General features: G+C 51.2%; 1 protein-coding gene across 2 annotated transcripts in view; it reads right to left on the bottom strand.

The window, feature by feature from the left end:
- NRG2 (neuregulin 2) overlaps positions 1–16853 on the bottom strand; it is a 189910-nt gene that overhangs the window by 39664 nt on the left and 133393 nt on the right. The window contains exon 1 of one of the 2 annotated variants that reach the window (XM_081282437.1): positions 15073–15205. The exons of the other annotated variant lie outside the window; for it this stretch is intronic. Coding sequence (XP_081138563.1) covers positions 15073–15169 — 97 coding nt within the window. The 5' untranslated portion in view covers positions 15170–15205. Of the gene's footprint in view, positions 1–15072; positions 15206–16853 lie in introns of those variants that run through there. 2 annotated transcript variants of the gene reach the window in all.

Raw genomic sequence — 16853 nt, 5'->3', positions numbered from 1 at the left:
TAATTTTACCAGTTCCTTTGATATCCTTTCAGAGATCTCCTAAGCATATATGAAAAAATAAAACCCTGGAACTCACACACATATTTCCACCAAATCATTTTTCATCCTTGCATAATATTCCTGTGCAGCTGTATCAAAATTTATGCAACTGAATCCTGTTGTCAGGCAGTCAACATGTCCTCACCTCCCACCACCAATATCCCCAGAGGAACATCCTTGTGGCTTCATCTCCTTGCTCGACCAACGGACACAGCTGTAAGAGTGGACCCACACTGCCTGTGTTCCAATCCAGGTGTTGCTACTCATTAGTTTTGTGTCCTTAGGTCATTGACTTATTACTTCTACACCTCAGTTTCCTCATCTATAAAATACAGGTAATAAATAATAGCTCCTACCTCATGGGATGATGGCTGTGAGGAGTAGAAGACAATGCACACACAGCCTGGCATGCCCAGAGCATTCAGTAAAGGTCAGCTGTTATTATTGTTATTATCCACAATTCTTTCCTAAGGCCACCTTCCTAAAAGTGGCTTGCTGCGTCTAAGGGTATATAGTCTTTTCAGCTTCATGAACTGCCAAATTGCCCTCTGGAAACGCTGCTCCAGTCTGCACTCCCCCAGTGAATGACCGGGCCTGTTTTTCCACAGCCTCACCACCAGGAGGTATTATCATATCTTTCATCTCTGCCAATTAGCTAAGCAAAAGATAACGTCTCTTTGTTGTTGTAATTTGCATTTATTTGATTACTGATGAGGCTGAACATTTTTCATAAGTGTATTGGTCCATTGTATTGCTTCTTCTGGAATTGCCTGTTCATGTCTGCAGTCTGTTTTTCTATTGAGTGCTCATCTTTTTATTGATTTCTAAGAGCTCTTTAGAAATATTAAGGCTATTAACCTTTGGGCTACAATATTCCAACCCCCCCCCCCACCCCGCCGAAGTCACCTGCTTCTCACATTTTAAAATGCTAGCTTTTGTTTTGTTTGTTTTTTATCTTTCTTTTATTTTTTTCACCCAGACATTTTATGAGCGATGAATCTACCAATCTGTTGGATTTTCAGACACTTCATTTTTCTAGGTGAGACTGGAGTCCTGCCTCAGCACCCTTCCCTTCCCTGCACCCTGCCCTCTTACATCTACTACAGAGTTCCCAGACACGCCTTATCTCAGTGCTTAAACCCAGATGCTGATGTGAATCACATGGGAGCTTCAAAACTTCAGTGGATGCCCGGGGCATATCCAGAGCATTCTAAAGCAGAACCCGTGAGGATAGTCAGGCGGGTGATTTTAACAGGCTCCCGGGTGTCTTTCTCATAGAAAAGTGCACATGTTGTAAGTGTACAGCTCAACAACTGGCGACTGACAACACATCTGGGCAGCTGGCTTTGCTCCAAATTCTGTTTTTTAACCTGGTAATCTAAATTCATGGTCTAGGGTGACCTCTAGCTAACCCCCTGCTCCTTTTTGTGAACTGGGGCACAGAGAGCTCTTCACAGGTTCGAAAGTGTGTTGACCTTTCTTACAATTCTGACAGCAGGGAATCCCCTGTCCCAACCACCATGGGCTACCTCACTTCCAGCCAGATAGGGGAGGGGGAGGGTGACACCTGGTGGAAGGAGCAGTGCTCACTCTGCCACCTCATTTCCTGACTGAGTTCTGGTGTAAGACTGTGCACTGAGCCAGCGGCCACTGCTTAGTGGTTGTGGTGATGGGCTGGGGGTGTATCACACAGAGATGGGCAGCGACATGATCCTCATTCAGAGGGCCGGAGGAATTGGGGGCTCCAAAGTCATTCTCTGACCCCATGGAAAACACAGGATTGCATTTCAGATCATAAGGAGCCCACCCAACCTCGTGAGGACCCTGTGTGACTCAACAGTCACTTCTTGATAGTTCACTCGCTTCAGAACAACCCTATCTGGGTGTTCCTGGAGAGTTGGAGATGATTACTCCATATATATCTAGATCGTTTCAGTCTGGGAGAAAGCACAGGACCTAGCACACAGTAGGCACTCAGTAAGTACATATGGTATATTTACTCAAGAGTGTAAGTGCCTGCCCACTAGGGACACCTGGTTTGGCTCCATTCATTCATTTAATACTTTCTAATCAACCGACCCCATGCCAGGCACTCTTCTGGTGATGGGTATATAGTACTGAACAAGACAGGTATGTGTCCTGCTCCTGGGGAACCTGACTTTGCATGAGGGGCATAGATACTCAACAGTAAGTGAGAAGCCATAATCAGCTGGATAAAGGCTCTAAGGTAGGAATGAGCTTGGTGAGTTCAGGGGTCTAACAGAGGCCTATGTGGCTGGAGGAGGATGAAAGGTGAGGGTGGGATGAGGGGAGTGTGGAGAGGTAGACGGGACCCAAGTTCCATAGGATTGTGAAAGGCAGGATGAGAAGTCTGGATTTGCTTTTTTAAAACAAACAAACAAACAAACAAACAAACAAACAAAAAAACTTTTTACATGCTTACCAGAAAATTTTAAATTACACATGCAGATTACATTTTATTTCTATTGGACAGCACTGATCAAAGGATGACAAAAATAATCATACATTTAAATCATGCAGTATTCTTTTGTTTATTTATTTATTTTTCTTTGAATCATGCCATGTTCTTTGCAAAGAGTTTTCTTTTATAGCTCTTAAAGTTTCCTCAGAAGGACCACCTGAAAGCTAAAGCAGGTAAACATTGTAGATTTTTTTTTTTCAGCCAAGTTCCTTGGGGAGGCAATGACAGTGGCTAAGAGGGCAGAACAGAGAACACAAACCAGATGGCCCTTGGAACAATGCCCAGGGGACCTCCACACCCTTACTCCTGGGCCCAGTGCCCTGACAGACATTTGCAGCAAGGACTGGGGTGACCTCCCCACGGTGGCCCTGGATTTGTTCTGTAGGTGTGATGGGAAGGCATTAGTAGCTTACAAATTGAGGAATGACCTGATCTTACTGTCTGCACTTTAAGCTCTTTCTTAATCTGAGCCACCATCACCTCTCCCCCTGTGGCTTCCAGCCATTGGATCAAGTACCAACCCCTGGGGTCATCTGGGACAAGGCTCAGACGCTAGTCACACAGCAGACCTTGGGCACCTGGTTTAGCTCCAGTCCCCAGCCTGGGTACCTTCTCTCATTTAGGTCTGGGATTCTCAAGTCTTTCTTACAGCCCAGGGCCCAGAAAGCCATGTTAGTGTGTGGGCATCCTAACAGGTCCCAAGAGTGTCTTGAGGCCAGAGCTGAACCAAGCAGAACAGACTTCCTGGGGTAGATAGGATCTGTCAGGACAATAGCTGAAGCAAGAGTGGGCAGGCACTTAACCTCATGAGTAAATATACCATGTGTATTTACTGAGTACCTACTATGTGCTAGCTCCTGTGCTTTGTCCCAGACAGAAATGATCTAGCCATATATAGAGTAAGCATCCCCAATCCTCCAGGAATTAAGCTTGTCTCCCTCTGTCATTTTTTCGTTACATAACAAATACACTTTTATTGTAGAAAAATTACACAATACAAGTAAGGACAAAGAAAAACACATTTAAATCAATTCAAGTACCACCAGAGAGAAAACCACTGTTCATATTTTCAAATATCTCCTGCAAGACATTTCTAACATGCTTTAGATTCACTTCCCCCCAACCCAGTGGACACATTACAAGAGTATTTTTCCAAGCCTAGAAATAAATGTAGCTCTAAATTATTTTAATGGCTGCCTAATATTCCATTGTTCAGATGAATTTGGTAAGTTGTCTTCAGTGTTTTGCTACTATGAACAATACTGTAATAAACTTCTCCATCAATTCAGCTTTGTGGCCAAAGGGAGGAACAGCAGAGCTGGGGGCCCAGGCATATTTCCCTATGCAGAGGAGAGACTCTGAAAGGTCCAGCACACAGGAGAGTGGACAGATGAGGTTTGCCAGATAAAAGCAAGAGGAAGCTCTGTGTGCATAAGAAGCGGGAGGGAAATTCTCAATACCCTCCCCCTGGCTGTCTCTGACACCTGATTTCCTGCAGGTGGAGGGGCAGGTGGCAAATTGATGGCTCAGGCAGGCCTATGGGAGGTCCTCCTCAGACCAAGGCCTCGTACTCCTTGGGTTGGGAAGCCCAGATGTTACTTTGTTCTGCTCTCACCCTCCTGGAGCTGTGTTTACTAAGCAGCAGAACCAGGGTTCTCTGGAGTGGCAACATGGGGGTACAGGGATCACTTCTGGCAGCTTTAGCAGAATAAGAAGAAGGTCTCCACAAAAAGATTTCCCTCGGTGACAGGTTCCATAAAACCTGAGGACACATTCCCTTGTGCCTCAGCTTGTGGGCCACAAGGTATTTGGTGGCTTCTGCTTTCTGTCCCCTGGTGCCAAACCAGGGCATCTGGTCTGTCTCCGCCTGACAGGCAATCCCCAGAAAGCACCTCATTAAAGTAGCAACACAGAACAACAACCAGCGCTGTTCCCCACATCCCAGCCCCCAGGCCAGGAGGTGCCGCCGTGCCAGCCAGCGGCCTGACCTCATTCCTCTCCAGTGGGCGGTGGGTGCGGAGACTGCAGAGATCTGAGAGCAAGACAGACGCCCAGGACGAGGCTGGGCAACCTGGCCCGGGAAGACCTGGCCCTGTCTCCCTCACAGCAACCAGGGCCAGGGGCAGCGGGCTCTTAAAAGGGTTAATGATCCTCACCTCATGACTAAGACTGAGCAGTCCCCTTTGCAGGGCAACACCTGGAGACAATTCGGCCAGCCTGCCCGGCATCAAAGTCTCACACTGTCCTGGGCCAGCGGGCTGCAGCCCAGCCCCCTCCCCAATCCTCTCTCACCTACAAAGTGACTGCAACCTATTGGAGGTTAATTACAGACTCCAAGTTCAAATGAGAAAGAAAGAAAGGGAAAAAAATTAAAAACACAGCTGGTTTAAGTGGGCACAGGGGAACTCATCTGTGAAGTGTAGTAAGGTATCCGCCCCACTGATGCTCCTGGGACAGGCCTCCCAGAGGGAGTGTGCACCAAGCTGGGCCTTTGGCTTTCTCTGGGCCACAGATCCTTGGCCAATGAGTCCCAGCCTGGTGCCTGGGATTGCCTTGTCTTTTTATATCCATCCAACAAATATCCACACCCAACAGGCTCTGTGATGTGCCAGGTGCCCATCAGGCACCAGGGATATGGCACCAAACAAGACAATATGGCCCCTGCCCTCAGTTTTGGGCTTCTACTGAGGTCGAGAAGGGAAAGAGGTTCAAAGAGAGTCACTTTCTCTGCATCAGTGAAAGCCACTGGTGCCTGGTACTTCAGTAGCAAGTAGAGAACAGGAGCCAGGACTGCTAGGGATGAGGACTAAAGGCAGACACTGTATCAGGAAAGCATGGAGAGGAGGATGAGGAGGGGGGAGGATGAGGAGACAAAACTTAGTAGCACCAAGACCAACAGAAATATTCCTGCCTTAAAGCCTTGCCTGCCCAGTCAGAAGCACTACCCAATGACACCCAACTTTACCACAGGAGAGCAAGAAAGGCACCGGCCCTAAAGCCAAGGCCATGACCACTGCCAGCCCCTCTGCCAGAATTTTGAGAGAAGCACTGGTCTTCTTGGGCTCTGCCAAAGTCAGGGGCAGAGATGCCAAGCCCCTGATGTCTGAGCCATAGGTACACAAGCAGTGGAGATTCGGGAGTGAGGGGTGGCACCCATGTCTGCATAGGCTCCCAGAGCAGAGCATCAGTTGCTGGGTAGGTTGTACAGTGACCGTTCAGATATCATAGTCTCCTGGGTCCCTACCAGTGTTGGGACACAGGCACAGATATCTAGATCTGGCACAGATGAGACATGGAAGATGCAGCACCATTACAGAACAGCCGGGCTGCTGAGGATATGGAGATTCAGGTCTTTGTCTCAGGCTCCCAATTTTTCAGCTGTCTGCTCTTAAGTAGGCATTTTAGCCTCTCAGCCTCAATGGACTCATCTACAAACCACACTCTGCCTGTTTAAGAGAGGAAGGTCTCCAAGGAGAGATGGAAGCTTCTGACTTGATCATTTCTTCAGTGGCTGGGGCAGAGTTGGGGATAAAGCAGAGATGGAGGGCCACTGCCATCTGCCCAAACCCTCTTACAATCCCTGCTGGGGAAAGCTGGGCTCTGGGCCAAAGTCTTGGGCCCTGGAGAACCCAGTGTGAAGATGGTCTGAAGTAGGTGGGCTAGGCCAATCCTTGCTCAGGGAACCCACAGAGGGCTGAGGAGGGGATCCCAGAGTTTCTGTTCTCTTTGGAATAGACCTGCACTTCCTCTCTCCTCAGCCAGGCTGAAGATAGTTGTTTCTGAAGCTCAGAGTCTTGGGGAATGTAGTGGGAAGGGGACAAGACTGGCGCCTCAACTGGAGTGTGTGGGAAGCCACTGGATGGTCTTGGGCCTCTTTCTGGAGGGTCTACTGAGCTCTTTAGTAAGGAAAAGCAGCACATTTGTATTAAAACAAACAAACACATAATGTAGTAGAATGTCAAGTTCATGTGGATTTTTAAGATAAAATAAAAATAGAACACTTCTAAGCATCATTGGGCCTCAGGGAAAGGCCTTAGCAGGTCTGGTGCAGGCAAGCAATAGTCACATGCTCACCAGGCTCTGTCCCTCCAAATCCAACTGCAAGCACAGAGAGCCCTGGCTAGGTACTGTGGCAGGGCTGGAAGTGGGATGCAGTCCTTGTGGTCCAGGCTGGCCAGGCTGAGGGGACTGGAAAGAACTCAGCCCAGAGATCTGCCTCCCTCCCTGGGTAGGAAGTCATTAGCTCCAACATGACAGGTGGAAATCCAGTTTCTCCATCTCCTCTCCCCAAACTGCTCTTCCTCCTGGTGCCCTCTTTCAGTCACCTTGGCATTATGACGATCCCATTTCTCTCTTGACTTTCCTTAGAGGTCAAGTTCATTCTACTTCCACCAAGCCTCTTGCCCTCATCACTCTCCACCATCTGCCAGGCCCTGGTTCAGGTCACACCATTCCCACCCCAGGACCACTGTGCCAGCAGGGAATATCGGGCAGATTTACCTCTATGCCTTCTGCCATTCAGGAACTTTCTTCGATTCCCTGATGTCTATAGAAGAAATGCTGCTACTTTCCTTTGTGGTAGTCAGGCGACTCAGGGGACACTGCTAGGCCAGTCAGTGGGTTCCCTTTTCAAACACCCCTCTCAATTTTCCCCTATCACTTTTTTCAGAATCTTATATTCCAGGTAGACCAAATGTGCATATTCTGACCTTCCTCCATGTTCCATGTTCAGGTGTCCATCAAATGCCATTCCCCACGCAGGAAGCAGAATCCAGAGGGTCAGCCTTGTAGACTGAGAGTCAGACAGGCCTTGGTGAGCATTCTGGCTCTGCCCAGAGTCTTGTATAACTAGGCAAGTTACTTAACCTCTCGGAGCCTTTAGTTCCCTGGCTATGAAACAGGGACAATCCTACCCACCTTCTAAGATTGTGGGGAGAATTAAATGGACGCAACTCATGTCAAGAACTTAGCACAGTGCCTGGAACAGAGAGATAGCTTAATAACTGGAAGCTTTTATTAATCTAAATCCCTTAAGATCTCCTCAGATGCTACCGCCTTCTCTAATCCACCCAGCCAGAAGCAGTTTCTGTCCCACATAGACTCCCTGTGCCTTTCACCAGCTCTTCCTGGGGCTTCTTACCTCAGAAAAAACTGGGTTCTTTTCCTTCTAAACTGTGGGGACCTTGGGGAGGGGATGTGATGGGGGTATCGCTGTGTTGCTGATGTCTGGACAGAGTAGGTCCTCACTGATCACAGGCTAAACAAATGAATTAGTGACGTAAGGCTGGGCTGTGACTGAAGGGCACCTAAAGCAGTCTGAATCCAGACTGCTGCAAACACTCAGGGAGGGTGGGGCCCCTGACAGCTAATCTCAGAGCCCTTTTCCCACCCAACACTCTTCCCCAGCTCGTCACTCAGCCCCAACAGGCTTGTGTCCCGGAATAGCAGAGCAGATGACAGAAATCGGGGACCTCACAGAAAGACTATTCTTGCTCAGTCTACCACTGCCCACTACTCAGGGGCCCCAGACCGGCAGGAAGCCAAGCCAGAGAAGCTTCTTTCCAAGAAACTGTGGATCTTCAGAGGAGAAGGGGCTATCTAGCTCTCCACATGTGGAGTTGAAGTAGCTTGAGACTGTCTTCATTCATTCCTGCTCTGGTATGGATTGAGAACACAGAACATTTGAGTGCTGAGGGTCCTGTGCGTGTGGCCTCGGCCCTAGTGGAGAGCCTCACTAGCAGGGCAATGCTGTCACGGGGGGGGGGGAGGGGGAGGGCCTATGACAGCAGTGTGGGGTGCTGCTCGGCACAGAGGACACACTGACCCTTCCTCCTTATCCCAGGGGCCAAGGAGGGCTGTAGGGGGAGCAAATCCCATGCTGGGACTGAGGGATGAGTGGGGGTCGGCTCAGAGAAGGCAGAGAGTACACCAGGCAAAGGGAAGAACAACTTCCTAGGGATAAGGTGGGAAAGAGACTACAATGCCTTCAAGGGACCAGGAGGAATTCCACCCACCTCATTGTAAGGTGCAAGAGCCGAGGGGGCAGTGACTAGGGTGCCTTGTGGGGCTGCCTCTCTCCCTGGGTAGGAAGTCATTAGATCCGACAAGACAGGTGGAAATCCAGTTTCTCCATCTCTGCCAAGCCCTTTGTTACATTTATATGTGGACTTCCCTCTCTGAGCCTCAGTTTCCCCATCTATACAGCGAGGGAAGTGAACTATCAGCTCAGATGGAGTCTTGTCTGATACACAGAAGCCACAGACCCCTGGCCAGGCCCAAAGCTCCAGAGTTCTTTGCAAAGTGTTTCTAGGTGGGGAGTGAAACAGACACAGTCTGTGGTCACCTACCCATTTACCACCAGTCCATGTCCTGACTGGCCAGTGGGATGACTAAAGGGCTTTGGATGGAGCCCTCCCCTGGCCTGTCTTTCCACACCCTGGGGGGTGGCCAAGGATGCCTAAAGGGCAGCTCTGACAAGGCTGCCCTCCTGCTCAGAACCCTTCCTCTCTGAAGGTTCAGAGAAGGTCAACTCACTAGCCTGACATTCAGAAGATCCATGTGGCTCCGGTGGTCTCTCCCTCCTGTTCACGATGTTGGGCAGCACAGTCTCAGGACTGCACTTTATTTCTCATCCCCACTGGGTTCCCAGCCTGCACACTCTGCTCAAATGGTCGCTTCAGTTTGAGGACCCAGACCTTCTCCCTGGTCTTTTCTCATTCCACCAAGTTTGTCTCAGCCCCATCTTTTCCTGAAGCCTCCTCAGACTGCTTGGGTTGGAAGTATTCTCTCCTTCCATCCTGAGTCATTCCTGATGGTTAGAACTGCAACCAGAATGGGACCCATGTCTATCTTGTTCCATAAGGTGGCAGCCCCTGGGGGCATCGTGCTCAAGCACTATGTGGGATGATCTGTAGAGGGGGTTACGACCTCAGCCAGTGGTGCTCTTTCTCTCTCTTTGCTTCATCCTTCATTGCTGGGGATTGAACCCAGGGGTGCTCAACCACTGAGCTACATCCCCAGCTTTTTAAATTTTATTTTGAGACAGGGTCTTTCTAGGTTGCCACAGCTAGCCTTGAACTTTCAATCCTCCTGTCTCCTGGGTAGCTGGGATTACAGGGATGTGTCTCTGTGCCCAGCCTAAATCAGTGATTCTCAAATTGCAGCAAGTGTCATTGTCAACTCAGGGATTTTCTAAAACAATTATGCCCCCCCCCCCGCAATTTCTGATTTAGTATTGCAGGGCTAGAGCTCAAGACATTGTATTTCAAGCCTATTTTCACTTTGTGCTTTAAATCAGGTTTCCACTAAGTTAAACATTCATCTTTTGTACAATGGACTCCATAGGACCAGACAACTACTCAATTTAGTGTTAGATCTGACTGCACTCTCGAGCTCCGGGCTAGGTTTCTGGATGGGCCATTTGATCATTGTAACTTCCATCTTCCTAGGAACTCCTGCCTGTTGGTGCAGCCTCAGGGCCCCAGGGCTGCCCTCCTGTGTCAGCATCCACAATTCCTGTTCATACCTGATCCCCATAGTCATCTTGCCAGATTCTGGTGAGGGCAGGAACCTGATCTGCTCATTTCTGTATCCCTTTGTATCTCACCTTTGCAACTGAAGAACCCAAGAAGTAAATACCTGACTGGTTGGTCTGATGGGGAGGGCCTGCTCCAATAAGTGGATCCATGGGGATCCTCTGCCTCTTGCTGATATGTCATGAGGGGCATAGAATGTGCAAGAGCCTGGAGTCAGGTGGATATGCTTGGCTGAGGCAGGGCAGGGGGCAGACCTCATTTCAAGATCTCATTCTGCCACTAATTCATGGTTGATTGCAAGCAAGTCATGAACTTCTCCTGCCTCAATTTTCCTGTCTGTAAAGTGCAGATGGTTAAAAAATATACCTAAACCTTTTGAATCTGGCATGCAGGAAAGCTTTCAGTAACTCCCATGTGCATTGGGCATGGACTTGATCCCACTTCCTGCAAGGCCTGTTCTCTCCTTGGTGAATTCCTGTCGCCATCCAGTATCAGCTCAGATGTCACTCCTCTGTGAAGTTCTATTTCCTCCCAGGAGAACAAATCCCTCTCCTCACCACACGCTGCACATTTATCACTGGCCTTAAACTCAGTTCTAGTCATAGGGAGTTGTGTAAGGATCTTTATCTCTGAGCTTCCTGAGGGTGGGGACTGTGGGTTATTCCATAGTAGAAGCTGAATGAATACTTGCAGAACTGAATACACAAAGGTGAGTAAAAGTGCAGTTTGTGTAGCTACCATGTGGCTGGAGTTCGTGAAGCCTTGAGGAATAGAAGGTTCTCGAAGAATAGAGTTCGCAAAGCCTGGAGGAATGCTGGGAAGGTAGGCTGCCACTGCCTCCCACTAAATAATGAAAGGTATACCACCCGCTCAGACATGGAGGGAAAACACTAGGAGAATGGAGTTCAAATGGGGCCCAGGTCTCAAGCTTCGGAAGACTTTGCCAGAGTTAAAAAATGAAAAGCCCCTCTTCCCTATATCAACTCTCCCTCAGGTCGGCCTGGTGGCCAGATAGCAGAGGGGCAATAAGGAGTGGGCAGGCCTGTGTCACCATCTCTGAAGCCAACTCTGAGGCCAGGGCAAAGGCCTGCTAACTCTGGGCCAGCACTTCTTCCTCCATATGCTCCTCATTCTGCCACTGTCCTCAAGGTCAAGCTCCTGGTGCCTAGAGCAGAGTGCAGTAACAGGCATCATCTTGGAGTCCAAGGATATCTGCTTCCCATAAGGCTTCTCTTACTTACTTCAGCAGCTCACAGAGCCACACAGGTCAGAGGTCCTTGGGTGGAGCTCACCTGAAGCCCACAGTCCAATTTTACTTTTATTCTGGACCTATTGGCCACCCCATTCTCTCATCCCAGGTGACTCACTGCCCTACCCTAGGCCCATTGCTATGCTGATATGGAAAGACTAGAGCTCTCTGTCCTCTCTTCACCCATACCTAATGCCTGGGACCTGAGCAGAGGACTGATGAGTCCTGGTCTGTAAACTGCTTTGAGCTTTTAGGATGAAAGACTATGGGAAGTACAGAGTCACTCCCTCGTTGTTGTTATTGTTCCTTGTGAACCCCTGAGGTGCCAGAGAGCCAGAGCAGAGGTGCAGTCTGTACCCCGGAGTAGCAGGAGACCTGATCCAGGTGCCAGGCTCAGCAAGGTCAGCCAGGGGCCAAGGCCAGTGGGTGAGTCTGCCAACCTCCAGATGCGGCTCAGACATGTGCATATGAGCACATCCCACCTCTGGTCTGGCCCTGGGCAGCCTAAGGATGGGAGTTTGTTCTAGGAGTCTGGGCATTAGTTTTAGCACAGGCAGGACATGGGAAAGATGGGAAAGAAGATCTTGCGAGGATTTCTTTGTGTCTAGGGAATTCAAATGACACATGTCCAGACCATCATCAGCTAATGATGCTCACCCACCTTCCCACTCAGGACACTCTGGTGAAGACCAAAGCCTGCCCATGTCCTCCTGTAGGCAGATGAAGATTCCCAGTTCATAGGAGAGTTCTGTCAGAGGGGACATTTCCATTAAACCCCGACTGGTCTTTCAAGGGACACACAGAATCCGATCCCAAACCTCTCTTTTAAACAACACAGCCTGGGGTTATCATTTTCTTTGGGACTAGATCTTCCTGCCTCCCAATATGACAGTTTTCCTGTACTGGGGGTTCTCAGGGACACAGGGCCTGAAGACCTCACTATGTGCAAGGTAAGAGTTGAGAGCAGAGAACATTTCCAGAGATCCTGAGAGAGTCAGGACAGTGCCCCAGGTCACACTGAGGCAAGGTAGGGGTGGATCCCAGCTGCCTGGTCCAGCTGTGCCATTTCACTACACCATTAAAGGATTTATAATCAAACTCCCCACCTCTGGCAATCCTATGCCCCTGAGATAAAGGGAAATAGGGAATTGTGGGGGGCAGCCCCTAGTAGGGATACCAGGCATCAGCCCCACGAACTCTCCATGAGTCATGATGTATGAAGACACACACCTGCACCTCTGCCCCACCCAGCCCTCCCGTGCTGAGGCAGGGGAGAAGCCCATTTCCCTACAGTTCCTGTGTGAGTGGGTGGGGTTACCCCTCCTGCTATTTGCGAAGGAGGAGCTGAGGTACCTCTGGGTGTGTGGTCAAGGACCAGGGGGAGCCAATTAATTAATGTCTCCTTCTCTCTCCCCTCCTTTCTCTCTCTCACTTTCCAGATACTCTCCCCACGTCTCAGCTGAAGATTTCGGCAGATAACTTGCTTACATTTTCATGTCTTTACCTCCCAATCTTTCAAACAAATGTGGCTTAGTCCTGGCTAAGACCCCCTCTGCTGCTGTCCAGTGCCCATGTTCCCCCCAGCTGGGGCACTCTGAGATGTAATGAGGCTGGTGTGGAATAAGCGGAGAGGAAAGTTCTCTAACCCTGTAGGCCACTGTCATCTTAATCACCCATCCTACTGGGTTTGAATCAGACCCCTTTAGTTACATAAGACTGTAGGTTCTCACTGCCATAGTACTTTCTCCTGACATCTTGTTTTGGAACATGACCCTCCTCTACTCTCTCCTCATTCTAAAATATTTTAAGTCCCCTAAATTCCTCTAGCCCAGGCCTTGAGTCTGTTTTGTATCTGCTCATCAGCCAAGTCCCTGAAAGAAGGCATTCCAAGCCAATGGCCACAGGGAACCAGAGAACACGAGGAGGCCAGAGGGAAAAAAAAGACAGCAGGAAATATTATAGTAAGACATTAGGAAGGACTTTCTCACAGGGGTTGAAGATGCTGGAACAGATAATTGAGAGTCCCATGGAATCTCCCCCTCATAATCCTTCTTCCGCTCAACTGAGTACTCTGCTCTTTGTAGCAGACATACTCATTTCCTGTGCTGGTGATTCCCACCAGCTGAAGCCCACCAAGTGGCTTGCTACCAGCTCAGTTCCTACCTCCCTGACATTGGGAGGGTGTCCTTATTTAGCCAGCCTTTCAAGCTTCCAGAGATATGATATATACAAGTGGGGGGAGCAAGGAGGGGGAACTAAGGAGGGGTGGGGGAGTGGCTATCTGAGCCAGATCCATAAATTTTTGATCTTGATAAGAAGTATCTTGCATCTGCTCGGGTTGCAGGTTAGGAGCCCATCCCACCCTTCAGAAGCCCACCTCCCATTCCTTGGCTGGGGCTCAGTGGCAATGGGCAGAGAAGAGCCCACCCTTTCCATTTCTTTAGCTGCTTTTCTTTACTGTGCTAAACATAGATAGCATTGATTCCTAGGCTTTTCCCAATAGAAAGACCAAAGCCTTGCTCTCCTCCGCCCCAGCCACCCCATTATACAAAAATTCAGGATAGGGAAGAGATACCGAAAGACTGTCAACCACAATTGAAGCTTATCAACTTCCAGTCCGGTGAACTTTTGAAGCCATTTTTCGGTTACAGCTCAAGTGGGAGATAGAGATCCAGCAAGATGGGCATAGTTTTCTGGAGCATGCTAACTTGAAACCCAAAGTCTCCTCTCCAGAAAGTACTGTGTGACTTTAACCTCAGTAAGCCTCTGTTATCTCCTCTGTAGAATGGGGACAGAACCACCTGCTTTCAGGTTGTTATGAGGATTTAATGGAGATGAAGTATTGGAACATGTCTAGCCTGCTGACTAGTACAAAGTAGACGTTAATAAAATGCTTGCTTGCAGAAGAAAAAAGAACTGAGAGTCCAGGGTTTCCCCAACTGGGCCTCAAGGCGAGCCTGGTTCTACGGGGAAAATGTGCGTGCCCTAGGCCAGCTGCTGGGAAGCCCAAGGCCAGAGCACTCCTTCACCCTGCAGCTGCCCAGGGAGGGCACCGAAGGGGATCTCAGCCTACAGCTATGCTCACTCAGAGGGGGTCAGAATCTAAAGGTCCAAGCTAGTCACTCCTGGAAACCAGAAGGGGACAACTGCCCTATGTCTGGTCCAGTTTGGAGAGAAATGTGTGTCACAGAGCAGCGGGTGCCCTGTTCCCTCGGGTTCGAAAGCAGGGCAGGGCATCCCCTCCAAGTCTCCGGAGGTGGCGGGCACTGCTTGCTGCCCACGCTCCAATGGCCAAGCAGAACGGATGGAGGTGTGGCACAGGGGTGGGGGCAACCGGAGAGCATGCCCGGCTCTGGGTCCCTCCAAAGAACGGAAGGCAGTGACAGCTCTCTGAATGCTGGCGGCCAGGCCAGGCCCCACATCGGATCGTCTGCGATCCCTGTCCCTACCCGCACGGCGTGCTGTCGCTTGCTCAGCGCTACTCGCTTGCGCCCGGTACCCACTAGCAGCGCTCGCGCCCGCCCCTCCGTGAGGACGCGGCAGCCGGGGAGAGGCGCGCGCTGCCACTGCCTGGCTCCAGGCGCTCTGTCCCTTGCCCGCCCAGCCGCGCCGTCCCGCTCGCACAGAGACATGCACGTCCCGGGTGCCTGTCACCCCAGGGCTGCTCGCTCAGCCGCACACTCACCCGCGGGGCGCCGGGGGCGGGTGAGCGGGCGGCAGGTTTCTCCCAGCGAAACAAGGTTTCTGGGCGCGCCGAGGTGCCCTACCTTTCTCCCCGGGGTCGGGCTCTTGTTCCCGCTCCCCTTTCCTCCCCTCTCGGTGCTTCTTGCCACGGCCGCGGCCCCTCCTCCTGGGCTCCGACATTCTGCCCGGGGTCCCAGGCGGTGGGACGGCCTCGGCTCTCCGCTGCCGCGCTGCGCCCCCGCCGCCTGCAGCCCCAGTGCCCGAGCGCGGCGCCTTTCTTATAGGCGGTCACACCCTCCGGGGGAGGGGAGCAGCGAGCCTTAACTCTTCCTCTCCCGCGCCTGCCGCCCTTGGCCCCCCCGCTGCCCACCAGCTCGGGGCCGCGGGGGCCTGTGGGCAGCCGGATCTGGGCCACGGGTCCCCTCCCCAGGGCCACCGAGGTAGGCAGGGTGGCACCCAAGCAGAGCGCCACCGACCTGCTCGCCAGAGAGCGGGCTTCAGCTGGGGGGGGGGCGACTGTGATTGGGGAGAGGGGAGTAGAGATCCCCCAGCGAGGGCCAGACTAAGGACAGTATGGGGGTGGGGAGAGAGCAGAGAGAAGGGCCCAGGAAGGGACCAAAAAGGAAGGTCACTGGCCAACCCAGCGGGTAGGAAGCACCCTCCCCTGCCGCAGAAGGTCGCCACAGTCTTGCCAGGCAGTTGGACTGAGTCTCCTCATCCCTGAAGATCTGGTCTCAGCCCCATGAGAAACCACCATCTGGGGAATACCTTTAATGCACCCTCCATGTGTGCCTGACAGAGGGGGGTCTGTGGCCTAGGAGCCCCTCCCATTTGGGGTGGGCTGCAACCTGGGGAGCCTGGGCATTCTAGGTGGCTCACAGGCCCCCTCCCACACACACAGGACTGCACTCCCCAGCCCAAAGAGCAGCACTAGCTGGCTCCTCTGCAAGGCGGGTGAGGTGAACCCAGATGCTGTACCACTCGCGTCCCAACTTCCCACCGGCCCATCCCTCAAACCACAGGGTGAGTGCTGTGGGCAAGAGTCTGGCTCCTGGCTCCTGCCTGGGTGTGGTGCTGAAAGGGTTACACAGTGAAGGCTCTCCCTCTCCTGGCTCCCAGAAAGCCTGAGCCTGCGGTTTGCCTGCCTAGTTCTGCCTGAGGTGTCCCCTTACAGCCATCCCTACTAGAATCCCAGTCAAAGATCATCCCAGCCAGTCCTCTGCCTCCTCAGCAGAGGTCCCAAGGCATCTCTGGACAGGATCCTCTTTAGGAGAGCCTGTAGGAGGCTTGGACTCTGGGTCAAGGCCAGGGACTCTGGGGCTCCAGGACTGCCTGCAGGGCCTGGCCAGAACTTGAGGCCAAACTTGGGGGAGAGGAGCACAGAAAAAGGGAAGATGGAGATGATGTCCACCCTGAAGGTTAATCTCCCGTCCTCTTGGGACCTCAAGCTTGTCTCATCAGGGGCCAGCTCAGGGTAGGTTAAAACTAAGAGTTATTTAAAAGAAAGTGAGTGCCTAGCCCACTTCATGTAGGTTTACTCTCTGTGAAGGGGAAGCTGAGCCAGCACCAGCAGAACCAGCCAGAGGTCCCGGGCAGAGCCAGCACCAAAGCTTGGGTCTCACTTCTCCAACCATCTGCTCATTCAGCTTCCAGAATGGCACTCATATCCATCCCTCCCTAGCCACTGCCTCAGTTCACACTTCCTTCTCCTGCCCCCAGACTCTCTCTGGTCTCCTTACTTGATGTCTTGCCTTTGCAGTCTGACCTCTCCAAGATCATCAGAGTGAGCTTTCCAAAACCCAAACAAGATCTCCTCACTCACTATTACCCCAGGGGTTAAACCCAAACTCATAAGTATCTGAAG

Source organism: Spermophilus citellus (assembly GCF_964194105.1).
Source record: "Spermophilus citellus genome assembly, chromosome: 1".
Lineage (NCBI taxonomy): Eukaryota > Metazoa > Chordata > Mammalia > Rodentia > Sciuridae > Spermophilus > Spermophilus citellus.
This window is presented reverse-complemented; position numbering and strand designations above follow the sequence as displayed.